General features: G+C 34.5%; 1 protein-coding gene across 3 annotated transcripts in view; it reads left to right on the forward strand.

Annotated features, from left to right (window-relative positions):
• The window catches only part of gse1a (Gse1 coiled-coil protein a), a 42,269-nt gene extending 28,277 nt beyond the window's left edge, over positions 1-13,992 (forward strand). For all 3 annotated transcript variants that reach the window (XM_079414349.1, XM_079414351.1, XM_079414350.1), the window contains 10 exons: positions 563-885; positions 3,229-3,505; positions 5,912-6,315; positions 7,514-7,626; positions 7,762-8,035; positions 9,104-9,217; positions 9,548-9,847; positions 9,943-10,197; positions 10,529-10,632; positions 12,247-13,992. In XM_079414349.1, the coding sequence (XP_079270475.1) occupies positions 563-885; positions 3,229-3,505; positions 5,912-6,315; positions 7,514-7,626; positions 7,762-8,035; positions 9,104-9,217; positions 9,548-9,847; positions 9,943-10,197; positions 10,529-10,632; positions 12,247-12,384 (2,302 nt within the window). In that variant the 3' untranslated portion in view covers positions 12,385-13,992. The remainder of the gene's footprint in view (positions 1-562; positions 886-3,228; positions 3,506-5,911; positions 6,316-7,513; positions 7,627-7,761; positions 8,036-9,103; positions 9,218-9,547; positions 9,848-9,942; positions 10,198-10,528; positions 10,633-12,246) is intronic.
• The last annotated feature ends 1,421 nt before the right edge of the window (positions 13,993-15,413 follow it).

Here is a 15,413-nt window from a genome sequence, read left to right on the forward strand (position 1 = left end):
CCTACACCTAAACTTAGCCCTCACAGGAGACTGTGTATTTCAACTCTGTATGATTTATAAGCATTTTGAAAAGTGGGGACATGGGTCAATGTCCTGAAAAGTCACCTTCACCTTGTAATACTTGTGTAATTCCTGTGTCATACCTGTGTCATTATACAAATTTATGTCCTCATTTGTCAGAAAAACGCGCACACACACACACACACCCATACACACACATGCATGCACACGCACTCACGGACACATGCACGCACACACACACACTCACTCACACATGCACACGCACGCACGCACACACACACACACACATGGACACACGCACACTCACACACACACACACACACACAAAATTGGTGGTAATTATGTGTAAATATGATTATTACAACATCATCATATGATATTCTCCCATATCTCTCACACAAAGTTCCTAGTCCTCCGAAGCAAACATCATCAACACTCTCCCGTGTTCCCGCGGCCTCTCACTGAGTGTATTCCTCTGGTTCCTGTCGAGAGTGTTGCATCTCACACCATTCGTGTGCGTTTGTGTTTCGACCCTCCGCAGGCTGCAGATGGAAGAGGAGCTTCGCCAGCAGGAGAGGGAGCGAGAGCGAGAGAAGGAGCGAACCCGTGAAATCGAACGAGAGCGGCAGTGGGAACAGGAGGTGCAGAGAGAGAAAAACCGAGAGCGAGAGAAGCAACGAGAGCTGGAGATTAAAAAAGAGCGAGGCAGAGACCTCCAGGCGGTCAAGGCCGTGGAGAAACGCCACCTGAGTCTGGAGCCGCCGGCCAACACACACTCCATCTCTCAGCCTCATCTGTACACACAGTGGCAGCCCATGAAGGAGCGAGGCAAGCTGGAGGAGAGACTCGCTGCTAACAGAGCCGGTATGAGAGAGAGAGAGAGATCCAAACACACAACCAAACAAGCAATATTAACATAGTTCTTCTGGAAAACACAAAAGAAGATACTTTGAAGAATGTTCCTGCTGTTACAATGAAAGTCAATGGGGTCCAAAAGGTTCAAGCTCCAAAAAGCACATAAAAGTAGTTCATCTGGATCCATTTGTGTGAGGAACAGACTGAAATATGAGCTATGCACAAATAAAATAATAGTATTTTAGCTATTATTATAATAAATTAATATTCAAATTATAGTATAATGGAAAATATACACTACTGTTTAAATGTTTGGAATAATTGGACATTTTTAAACATATTTTTGAAAGAGGTCTCTTCTCACCAAAGCTGCATTTATTTGATAAAAACAATACTAAAAACATAATACTGTGAAATATTATTGTAATATACATATACATAAATACACAATTTTATAACATTTATTTTAATAATTTAAATGTATAACATTTTATGCAGTATACTTATTTATATATTTATCATATTTTATATATTTAATTTATATTTGTATATTTTTATATTTATATAAAATTATATTAATATTAATTCATTTAATATTTTAATTTATTACTTTGTCAGATATTAAATATATTTTATTGTTTTATTTTGATTATTCTATATGTAGAGTTCTTCAATTAAATTAATTAAATTAATCTCTTTGAACTTAAGAATTAAATCAGCTGTTTTTGCTGCTGTACCTTTTATAATATATAATACATATAATCATTCTGTATTTATATAGAATTTAGATTTTATAATCTATATTTATACCAGTGTTTTTTAATTATGTGATTAATTGTAAGAACATTATAATGATATATAATAATTATATATTTAATAATATTATAATTATATAGATTAAATGAAATGTATTACATACAATTATTAGGTATATTTAATAAATACAATTATTTTATGCATCTGTTCATACTACATATGTCATGGATGTCCAGGATAGAATTAAATTTAGAATTATAATCTATATTTATATCAGTGTTTTTTATTAACTAAATACAATAATACTGTGAAATATAATTTTTTTAGTATCGTTACTCCAGTCTTCAGTGTCACATGATCTTTCAGAAATCATTCTAATATGCTGCTCAAGAAATATTTATTATTTATTAAATATTTATTATTATTAGCAATGTTTATTTATTTGTTTTATTGGTTTAATTATTTTTATCCATTTAATATCATGATGCAATACATCTGCTTTAAGACATCATTCACATTATTTACTTCTGAACATAAGTTACTTATTGCACATTTCATGCAGCTGGTTTCATGAATATTCAACATTTAAATTATGATTGACGTTCATAATTCCTGTGTTTAATTTCTCTGAACTCGTATTACCTGTAGCCTCAGTAACTGATTGCGTCGCTCATGGCTAATCAGTAATTAATAGAGTCTAATGAATTATCTATCAGCCTATTTTCCTGCATCTGGATGGGTCTGTGTTTGGAGAAACCCAAAGGATGGCAGCTGTTAATCATGCTTTGGCTGCCGTCTCAAGTGAAGTCAGAAAACACCCTCATGCACACACATGAACTACTTTAAATGGTTTCATTCACTTTAGAAAACTGTTAAAAGTAGATTTTGTCAATTGATAGATTGGGAATAAAATAAAATATCAATTTTAATTAGATAGAAAAACCTAAATGTACCAAAAACTTTAGAAATTAGAAATGTTAAGCTGAAGTAATAATGGAAAATAGAATAAATAGAATAGAATTCAAATAGAAATGTTTAAAGTGCACTGATTAAAAACTTTTACTTTAAAAAAAAAAAAAAAAACTGATAAAAATGACAGTTAAAAAAAAATTGATTTGGCAACTGAAATAAATTTAAGTTGAAGTAAACTAAAACTGAAATAAATAAAATAAAGCTAAAGAGTTTAGAAATATAGTTTCGAAAATTAGTAAAAATGCATTTAACAAAAATACTCAAATTTACACTTAAATTCTAAATAAATAAAAAAATTAAAAGAAATGTTTTAAGTTGAAATACTGAAATTACTAAAAAGGAAATAAAAATAAATTAAAGCTACATAAAATAACATTACAAATATTGTATATATATATATATATATATATATATATATATATATATATATATATATATATATATATATATATATATAAAAATAAAAACGACAAAAGCACATAAAATTACTGTAATGTATCATATAAGACGTTGCTATTTTGGTCCTTCTAGTGTATTTAGTACATATTAATGAAATATTTGCAGTTGTTCCGCTTTGAGAAGCACGTGTTTATTCATCTATGCATCTGTCATTTCTCGATACAGACAAAACCAAAGAAACGCCGCTGTTCACGCCTCAGTCTGGTCCATACTCATCCTCAGGAGGTCCTTCATCCATCTCAACCTCAGGCCCCGGCTCTGGCCTCTCTTCAAGCATGCAGTTTGGGAAGAGCCACCGGCCCGTGATCTCTCCCATGATGCATCAGCGGCAGGAGGAGGACAGATGGCTCGGCAGACAGAGAGTGCTGAAGGTGGAGAGAGTGGACAGACACGGCCAGGAGTTTCAGCAGCAGGAACCAGCAGATCAGAGAGAGATTCACAGGTCAGTGTTAAAGGAAAACTCCAGCCAAACATAGAATCATCATGATAATATAGCACTTGTTGTTGGAATAACCCCAAAATTACAGCCAACAGAGAAATTTTGTCTTTACTCTTCCAATACTTATGGAGGGCACTGTATATATTTTAGTGCTGTCAATCGATTAAAAAAATGATCAATCCTGGACTGTGATTAATCACGATTAATCGCAAATTTAAAATACTAGGATTTACCTGTAAATGTGTTGAAATAAAGGAATGCATGACAAACTAGTTTAAGGAAACAGAACCTTTCACATCTCCACCAGGATTGAGACATAATCCTTATTATTCTTTTGTTTTAATTCAGCCATTATCAGCCTTTATACTGACAATAAAGCGTTTACCAAGCCACATCGCTTCAATCCCAGACACATTTACCCAACTATTATCAAAAGTATTTCTAAATAAACACAACAAAACATTTTCATGCGACCTTACATGAAGTATTATGATAAAATGCATTATGAAGAAGAATTGGACCTGTTCTGCAGGTGCGTTAGAGCTAACATTAGCATCATGCTACATAAGACAATTTATGAGATTAATAGTACATTTTTACTCAGAGCTCACTTTAAACCACCATCGAGTGTTTGTAATAACTTCTTTTGTGATCACATGTGTATAGTATATACACTTTGGGCAGCCGTGGTACATTATAAAAGTAGCACAAAAAAAAAAACCCCACAGCTCTGTAATTTTTACCGCGACTGTATTTTCAAAATAACCCAATTGTGCAGGAAAAACATGACCCTGGCAACACTGGTTCGCTGTACCCTTATCAAATATGAGTATACATCTCTCTCTCTCTCTCTCTCTCTCTCTCTCTCTCTCTCTCTATGCGTTCGCTTCACTTTTGTCGAGCCCGGCGCCTCATAATCACACAATCCCTGCGCCCCAATGTGCATACTATACACCCTATCTGCCCTAAATAGTACTGAAAATGACTAATATCACATAGAATTTAGGATGGATAGTGTGCACATTGAGACACAGGCAATGATTACCTTCCGCGCTGCGATGACGGCAGCAAGTTGGGGTCAAACCTTATCAAACGATTAATTTACGTTAAAATATTAACGTGTTAACATTTTTTAGATTAATCGCATGCGTTAACGCGTTAACGTTGGCAGCCCTAATATATTTGTTTAATATTTTTATATTTAATTTAACTACTTAATTTAACAGATTATAGCAGGTTTATATCGATACTTATGTATCATATTTAAAATATAAACTCCAAAATCATTTCATAATTAAATTCAAAATAATTCAAATTTTTAAATAATAATAATTTTGACAACATTAATCTCTCAGCATTATTTATTCAGTTGTAATTACAGTGTAAATATATCTGAATACCACTTTAGATGCGGCTTCTGTGCCACTCCTGCAGTCTCTATTATGTTTTATTTGATTGGTCTATAGTGTTTTATTGTTCTAAATCAATGCATTGATTAAATATAAATGAAACTGACCAAAGATGGATACGTCTAAAAAGAGCAGAAAAATAAAGGTAAATAAGCTAAATAAGCTGTAAATAACCTCATAAACGTAAAATGTCCCTTGAAAGTCATTTTAAAGTTCCAAAAATATTGCCCTTATAAAGGTAAAAATACACCTTGAAAGTCAATTTAAGATGGCAAAATGATTGTCCTCGTAAAGGTAAAAATGCATGTTAAAAAGTAAATTTAAGGTGGAAAAAAATGGCCTTTATAAATGTAAAAATGTAATTTTGAAATCGATTTAAGTTGGCAAAAAAATTTCCATATCCACCTTTTTCTTCCCATAAGAGCGGGCGTGCCCATTTGTAAATTTTATGGGTCTAGCTTCCGGTCTCATCTATGTCCAGCTATTTTTAGGTACAACCATCGTTTTGCTGCTTGATATTGCAAATTGGTGTGTCTTGCCATATTATTTTATTATATTATCTTAATTATGAACACACTGGTTTGTAGTGCAAACAGTTTTACCATTTACTGCACTTCTCGTTATTTCTCTAACGGAAGTCTTACTCATAGGTTTACTTCCGCGTTAAAGAATAAGGTGGATCGAGATAAAAATGCCCCTTGAAAGTCAGTTTATGGGGACATACAGTATATTGCCTCATAGTGTATCTGTCACTGCTGTGAAGTGAATATTACACAGAAAATGAAGACTATGAAAAGCTTTGGAAGTCAACGCATTTGTCCATGACAGGCTCAGACCAGCGCAAAAATACACTCAGCAAAATAACGTCTATTTATGGTCACAGACAAAATCCCAGAAAATATCCAGATATGATTTTTGTCAGTGTGGCACACCCCGTCTGTTCCCGTGTGATGATACTGCCCTCTAGTTGTGCGCTGTAGAAATGTTTTGTGTGTTTCAGGTTTGGCACGGGTGTCAGAGACATACCTCCACCTCTGGGAGCTCCGCCGCCTCTCATCACCCCCAAACCTCTTCCTCGGGACCAGCACTCCTCTCCTCCCGCACCCAGCAGCTTCTGGAACCCCGTCTCCCTCCTCCGCTCGCCCTCCGACCGCCCTCTGCCCCACATCCACCCTTACTCAGGCCACAGCAGACCAAAACCTCCAGAGGAGGAGGTCAGGCGGGTCAGTGGCCCGAGCCAGCAGAGGCCCACCTCCTCCCAGTCAGACAGCACGCCAGCCCAGGGGCCAGCTCTGGACAGGACAGACCCCATGATGGTGTACGACCAGACTCTCCAGCAGCACAGGAGACTCGTCAGCAAGCTGGACCTGGAGGAGAAGAAACGCAGAGAAGCCAGGGAGAAAGGTACAGAGTGGAAAATAAGACTGTTAAATAAAACTTCAGATTCTTCCTTAAGATGTCTATCAATTTATCTATCAGACAGAGTTCTGAAGGTGGAGAAAGTATAAATATTTATTTGTTTTTTTGTTTATCTCAGAGAGTTCTGAAGGTGGAGAAAGTATAAATATTTATGTTTATTATTTTTTATTTATTTATCAGTCAGAGTTCTGAAGGTGGAGAATAAATATTTATTTATCTATCAGACAGAGTTCTGAAGGTGGAGAAAGTATAAATATTTATGTTTATTATTTTTTATTTATTTATCAGTCAGAGTTCTGAAGGTGGAGAATAAATATTTATTTATCTATCAGACAGAGTTCTGAAGGTGGAGAAAGTATAAATATTTATGTTTATTATTTTTTATTTATTTATCAGTCAGAGTTCTGAAGGTGGAGAATAAATATTTATTTATTTGTTTGCCAGAAAAAGATTTCTGAAGATGGAGAAAGTGTGTGTGTATTTATTTGTTAATTTATTTAATATGCGTAAAGCTTATTTATATAATATAAAAATATAATATATACAGATTTGCTAAAAAGTTTTATAAAAGGTAGCAAAAAAATGTGTTTTATTATATGATTATATTTAGAAATTCACAATACCATATCAGTTATTTTGGCCAGTATTATAGTTTTTCTTTTTTTTATCAATAGAATTTGTTAAATTTTTTATGTATTTAATTTATAAATATATTATAAAATATATACATTTATAAATGTTTTATTTATATTTAAGTTTTTATATTTAAATTATTTAAGTATTAAATTTAACAGATGTCAAAATTCTGTCAGATACAGATGAACCATAATTTTTTTTATTATAGCTGATATTAAAATATAATAATATTTTGAATTAAATTTAAGCATCGCAATATTTTACTGTACAGAAAGGCAGTCAATATTCATTTTAAGATTAGCTAAAGCTTACATGTAACAACAGTGTTATTAAATTATTAGTTATTTTAAAGATACCGTGAGCATTAGATGATGGCAAAGGTCATCTAATATAAGACTAGAGGAAATAAGCAGGACCATTAAATATCCAGCAGTAACCAATATATATATATATATATATATATATCTGCTCTGTACTCAAATATATTCCTCCATCCATCCATATCGTGTCTTTCAGTTGTTTTGTAATAATCTTCTGCCTGTTTCAGGTTATTACTATGAATTAGACGATTCTTATGATGAGAGCGATGAGGAGGAAGTTCGAGCTCATCTGAGAAGAGTCGCCCAGCAGCCGCCTCTCAAACTGGACGCGTCTACAGAGGTACAGTCACACATTTCATCAGTCAAGGACAACAGCAGTGAATGAACAGCTACTGTCATACTAGAAACGCCAATACTCAGAAAAGCTAGTATTTTATAGCACTCTCTCACAGTCACTGTGTTTCTCTCTCCGCAGAAAACAGAGTTTCTGTGTTTGTTTGGACTGACCACGCTCTCTAAGCGTGATGAGCTGCTGGAGATGAAGAGGAGGAAGAGGAGGATGATGCTGCAGGAGCGAGTCCCTTCACCCTCAGCGGTCCCGAATAAACGCAAGACTCCGTCTCCTCCTCAGCCTCTGCTCAGCACACGCTTCACCCCGGAGGAGATGGACCGCACGGAGGAACTGGACGACAAGAAACACTTCCTCAGCATCTTCAGCCTCAGCCACGTCAGTCAAGAAGAAAGACAAAGTACGTACACACACACACACACACAACGAATACGGTCACAGTCACACTACCAGTGCTGAAGAGGCTGGAGAACTATCGAATTTAAATATAAATAATATAAAAAATATTTTATGTAAAATTATAATAATATAAAATTATTAAATATTTTTTTTTATTTAAATATTATAAAATATAAATATTATTTTTATAATTATGTAATATGTAATGTATAATTAACTGAAATGATAATATATGAATTTTTTATATATATATATATATATATATATATATATATATATATATATATATATATATATATATATATATATATATATACATACATACATACACAGTATACAGTATATATACATACATGTATGGATGGATGGATGGATGGATGTAATCTGAATATTTATTTTGCTGAGTATTAATTTTAAAAAGATACCACACATTTTATAAAATGCGATTATAAATATATATATATATATATAAGAAATGTAAATTAAAATAAAATGTGTGTGTGTGTGTGAATATAATAATATTTTTATAAACATTTATATATAGAATTAATTATAAAATAAATATTATGTAACATATTGACTGTTATATAAATGTTATATTGAATATTTTATATATTATAAATAAATAAAATATTATAAATACACACAGACTGAATATTTATTTTGCTAATTCAAAGTAAAGTACCAAGCATTTTATTAAATGTAATTATAAATAAATAAATATAAAAATGTAAAATAAAAAATAAACATGTAAACGTTTACAATTTATGTAAATAAAAATATACATTTTAATTAAAAAAAATAATAATATATATATTATTTTTTATATTTATAACTTTCAGTATCTTACGGAACATGCAGGAACTCCTGGGAATACAACTTGAGTAATTTTTTTTATTATTATTATTATTAGTTCATTAAAACTGATTTGCTATATTGAATAAGATATTTCACAAGAATAATTTTGATCATTCAGATTTGTTTTAAAGCCTGAGTGCATCACAATTTGACAAACACAGTGTGGTCCAATTAATTATTATAATAATAATTATTATTTTTTTTACGTCAGAGAATAAGAAGATCATGGACTTGCTAGAAGCCATCAAACAAAAGACTGTTACTCTAGACACCCTCAGATACGCCACAGATGCGCCCTGTTCCAGCCCGGCCGCTTCAGTGTCTGGTAAGAACAACACATTCAGGCACAGCTTTAAATAAAGGATTGAATTTTGCTGTTAAGAACTTTTCAATGTCTGAAATTTTCTCACGTTAAAAAATAAATACGTCCTCATGTTGTGTCAATCACTTTTATACACTGCCTCCGAAACTTTCGTCCGTCATTAAAAAAAATTAAAATGGACCAGGTTCGATTTTCTCCGTTTTCGTATCCGTAGCATGCATTTTGATAGGAAAGGATGCCGAATACGATAAACTGAGAGAAACGCATATGAAAATTTCGGACTCAGTGTGCAAGGACCTTTAGTCCTGATCTCTGCTTTCTCCCATCATACAGCTGTCCCGCATCTCAATCAGTCAGTCGGTAATGTTCACCCTGAACCCCAAAATCACTCGCCCGAAAACCCTCACCCGCCTCCGCCACTGGCTCCTCTCCACCCTCAAGGCCAACCCAACCTGACGTCCCCGAGCAGAAGAGGCCCGAGCCTGCAGGCCAGCACTCCGCAGCCTCTCGCCCGACCCAAAGACCCGACGCCGAAACTCCCCGTCTGGGAGAGAATAAACTCTGAGGAGTTCGCACAGCACTTCCACCAGTCCGTGCTGCAGTCCACTCAAACATCCCAGCAGAAACAGAAAGGTGACGATGGCTCCCTCTACTGTCAAATTTGAGAAATACAACCACAGACATTTTGCTTAATGTTTTTTTTTTTTTTTGCGTTTGTATCCCAACAGGTGGAGCGAGTGAGCACTTTGAGCCTCCTGCGCTTCCACCTCCAGGCCTCCAGAAGGTGGTAAACAGACTCCCGAATGGACAGAGCAATGGCCACTCCTGCCATATATCAGCCCAACGAGAGTCTCTGGGCGTGAGGAACGACCTCTCAGCCGAGGAGGGCATCAGTTCGGATGAAGACGAGGAAGAGGAGTCGTTCGGTCCCAGGTGGAAAGGGATTGAATCGATATTTGAGGCGTATGAGGAGTACATGGAGGGTACGTTGATGGATTCAAATGGACATTAGTTGGATAAACAGTAAACAACAGTGTGTCACTTTCAAACCAAGCAGCTTTCTGTTGGTCAGCAACCTGAACCTGTTGCGAATCTGTGTTAGGAAACCTTTTGCCCTTGTGCAAAATTGCATGAATTCCTTGATTTCATCCTTCACAATTTGCCAGATAATGGTAAACGCACATTTAGGCTGCTTTAATTTGTCTGTGGTCGCGGAATATTGGCTTTTTAAAGTGTATGTTTGCATTCTGCTGTATGATTATAGTGTATTGCTCATCTCTCTCTCTCTCTTTTTCCTGTCTTTCTCTCTATCAGAGAGAAGTATCGAGCAGCAGGTTCTCCAGGGTGAGTGTAGACGTCTGGAGACGCAGCATTACAATCTCACTCTAACAGCCGAACAGCTTTCTCATAGCATGAGGGTAAGAATATATTCATTTTATTTTGTATCGTTTTATTTCTTTTAAATAATTTATTTGTATGTTTTATTGTTTATTATTTTTACATTGAAAAGGTTAGTAAGCATTTCTTCACACACATTGTTTACATCTTGTGGCTATTCCATTGAGCATTTTAATGGTTTTAAATTGTCTTCCATTGTAATGCCTCATATAATTATTATTTTTTTCTTGTAAATATTATTCCACAAGTGCATTGTGTGTGTGTGCACTGGTTTGAGTGGTTTATGGGGAATTAAATCTCAAACTTAGCAGAAGTTGTCATGATTAACGACATTTCTATACAGTTGAACGACTGACTGCGACAAATTTACTACATATAGTCATAATTAGCTACTTAAAGTTGCAGTTCGCAACTTATTTTGGTTAAAAATGATCCAAAATCAATATTTAAGCAAGTACATAACCAGCCACTGTCCAGAACTATCGCCTTGCTTTACTTTAGCCCGATTCAGAACGGTTAGTTTATAATGTTTTCTAATTTTAGAGGTACTGGTAGGAATTTGCGGGGAATGTGAGTATGCCGCCACGTCATTACGTCACATCTGTAAACACAAAGAAGGCGTCCCGGCTAGTAGGCTATATTGCATGTGAGGGTCCTGTAGGGGGCGGATCGTTTATAGCCATTTCTCACAACATCTGGAATAATTAAATTTATCATTTTGATGGTGGATTGTGATCCAGAAAGGATTACGTGTTTATGAAACACGTGTGACTGAAATTAAATTATATTCCAGTTTTAAATGTGCATCTGATTACAGAGAGCCTGCGTGGGATTGCACAAATTTTTGTATTTTAAAGAGAACCATTTCGAAGGAAGAATAATTAGCTTTTTGGATTACAATAATTTCTCTATATGAAATTAGAATGGAATGACTATTAGAGATTAGACTGTACAGAAATTTAAATCTACATGTAACGCTGTAATACACACTACATACACCCAATGCTGATGTTGTTAACATTAACAACAATTTGAGAACAAAGTATAACAGTAATAATAATTTGCATGGTTTAATGTAATATGAGCTAACCGATCGTTAGATTTAATCACCATTGGTAGCGTGATTTACTGTAATGCTTTTTTCCTCAGTTGGTCAGAACAAATGTGGCTTGTTACTTACATGTTCAGATGACAACATCTGGCAAAAATTCTTATTTGGGTCATATATTTCAAGACTGTGATTCCTAAGTACAGTATCCACACCGGAGCGGCGACTGACAGACTGACACACATACTCCTCAAAACATTACATTCATCCGCGCTGGAGCCGTGCCGGTGAACATCCCACGATAATTCCGCAAATATTTGCAATTTCAGGTTTCAAACAGAGATGGTGACAAAGAGGCAAAACTTACGGACTGCAGCTTTAATTTTTCCAATGATCCATCGCATTGTGGTTAAGCAATGTGTTACTATACTAAACTATTTGGCTGTGTTGACGATCGCATTCACAGCAGCGTTAGCTCCCCCTTGTGTCAGCTTTGAAATCTACCAATTGCCAATGGGTTATTTTGTGAACTTTGAGTAAATATTGTTTAAACAATGTATGTTTTCTCTCTTTCCCCCATAACTAGGACCTATTGGCACAGAAGCACAACCTGGCGCTGAAGAGAGATCGTGTGCAGGCCGAACTGGAGCACATCAAGAAATGTTTGACATTGCCATTATTACACTGGCACAGAGGATACTACAAGAGACCCTCACCGAGGTGACCGGAAGATGGACGACAGCACGAGCCACAGAGATCAACATCTACTGAACGTGTGATGATTTCAGCTTTGGCATGAGGAAGATACACAAGCTATCGGTCATTATCTGGTGCCAATGTCTGACGCCTCAGTGTGACTCACTGCACTACAAGTCCAAGCACTAGATACAAGAAAACAGGCATTCAACAGCCATCGAAATATCCATTACTTGACGTACAGACTAAATCTGACAGGACATTTGCCAAGAGGTGCAGAAACCCAAGCCAGAGCTGGATATGCACTTAATATTGATCTCTCATATATTTGGTGCAAAACTCTTCTACTGGATGATGAGCTGATGTGGAATTGAGTTGAAATGTTTTCATATTTATACAGTTTTTAAAAGAATATGATTGTGTAAAATACTGTCAAAACACTTTTGTATGTTTTTATTCTTGATGAATAATTATAAAAAGGACTGTAATTTGAAATATAAATATTTTAATGCTTTTTGCAGGGAAACAAATGTGTCGATAAGGTACTGCTGGTCAGAAATGTTGGTGAAAGAAAAAATGAAGTGGGTTGAATTGAGTTTTCCTTTCAAAATCTCTTCAAAGGCTTTAGTTTATTAATTGTAGTTGTCAGAAAGTCATGAAAGTGTTTGTCTAGGACAGTGTTTCTATATGTTTTGTTATTCTCTCTTCGTCTCCCACCAAACCAAAATTCCAATGCCATATATATTATCCACTAGTACATGGCTATTTGAAAATAGACACTAAAATGAACCAATCCAATGTGGGAATCACTTTATAATAAATTTCATTAATGACAAATTGCATTATAATACTTAACAGACCAGCAGTTCATGTACATTCAATTATGAAGTCTTGATTCATGATCATGTGGATTATCAAAAAATTTAATTATATGTAAAAAATCTAATGACATACCCAATGTAGCAAGTGCAATATTGACATAATGGCAATTATGAAATAACAATACAGTAATCAATTGCATATTTCGTTTAATTTATAAATTGAATTGATTTCTGAAGATGATTATGAAATGCCACTAATGGACCTTATAAATTAACATTCTGTTAAACATTATATGCTTATTTAATACTGTCTGTTATGGACATAGTTTTATGTATAACTTGGCCAATATGATTTCATTTTCAGCCTAGCTGCCATGAGAAGAAATGTCCAATGCCACAAGTTGAAAAGTGTCTGTCTCAAGATGTCTATTCTCCACTTTTTCTTTATGACTCTTATTGCATATTGTTTAAAACACGAATGGCTTATGAAAAATCTGCTCATTTGGAGGATATGGAACAGCCATGATGGTTATGGCAAAAAGATGAAAAAAAAAGAAATCTGTAAAATGTTTTAGTTGTAATTTTTAGTGGAATGAAATGTGAGTTAATATATTTCTTGAAGGTAGAAATACTTATTTATGGATATATCTGTGTATATGCTGATAAAAGAATATTGTTTGAAAAAAAAAAATCTTGCCATATTTTGTCTACAAAAACTCTCAATTAATGAACATGATTCATTCATAAGAGTAACATGATCTTCAGTTGTTTCTTGGCTCTATGATTTACAATGCAGCAAAATAAACTTGACATTTAAATTATCTCCAGTCCTTATAATATATACAGGTGCATCTCAAAAAATTAGAGTATCATGAAAAAGGCCATTATTTTTTGCAACTTATTTCAAAAAATGAAACCTTCATATATTCTAGATTCATTACATGTAAAGTAAAAGTTTTTTTGTATTCATTTTGATGATTAGAGCTTACAGCTCATGAAAGTCAAAAAATCAACATCTCAAAATATTAGAATATTTAATAAAATCAATAAAAAAAAAGGATTTGCAAAACAGAAAAGTTCAAGTTCTTTAAAGTATGTTAATTTATGCACTCAATACTTGGTTGGGGCTCGTTTAGCACAAACTCCAGCATCAGTGAGGTGTAGCATGGAAGCGATCATTTACTTTCATCTGAAAAGAGGACTTTGGACCACTGAGCAACAGTCCAGTTCTTTTTCTCTTTAGCCCAGGCAAGATGCTTCTGATGTTGTGTCTGGTTCAGAAGTGGCTTGGTAGCCCTTTTCTTGAAGACGTCTGAGCGTGGTGACTCTTGATGCACAGCTTCAGTCCACTCCTTGTGAAGCTCTCCCAAGTGTTCGAATCAGCTTTGCTTGACAATATTCTCAAGCTTGCAGTGATCTCTGTTGCTTGTGCACCTTTTACTACTCAATTTCTTCCTTCCAGTCAACTTTGCATGTAATATGCACTCTGTGAATAGCCACCCCTTTCAGTAAAGACCTTCTGTGAGTTACCCTCTTTGTGGAGGGTGTCAATGATTGTCTTCTGGACCATTGCCAAGTCAGCAGTCTTTCCCATTTTTGTGGTTTCAAAGAACAAGAGATTCCTGTAATTTATACTGTAGGGATGGTCATTTAATGAAACTCAACTGTAAATATTTTGAGATACTGGATTTTTGAATTTCATGAGCTGTAAGCTCTAATCATCAAAATAAAATTTCACTTTTTGAAATAAGTTACAAAAAATAATGGCCTTTTTCATGATATTCGATTTTTTTTTAGATGCACCTGTATCCGGTGTGTAGGGCTGTCATCGTTACGCATGCAATTAATCAAAAAATTTTAACACGTTATTTTATTTTTTACGCAAATTAATCGTTTGATAAGGTTTGACCCCAACTTCTCGCCGTCATCGCAGCGCGGAAGGTAATCATTGCCTGTCAGTATAAAGGCTGATAATGGCTGAATTAAAACAAAACAATAATAAGGAATATGTCTCATACCTGGCGGAGATTTTAAAGTTTATATTTTCTTAAACTAGTTTGTCATGCATTCCTTTATTTCAACAAATTTACAGGTAAATCCTAGTATTTTAAATTTGCGATTAATCGTGATTAATCACAGTCCAAGACTGTGATTGATGCGATTAAATTTTTTAATCGATTGACAGCACTAATATATATATGAACGGGGCTACAGACGCCCCGGGGTAAAAGGCACC

This window comes from Barbus barbus, assembly GCF_936440315.1.
Source record: "Barbus barbus genome assembly, chromosome: 50".
Taxonomy (NCBI): domain Eukaryota; kingdom Metazoa; phylum Chordata; class Actinopteri; order Cypriniformes; family Cyprinidae; genus Barbus; species Barbus barbus.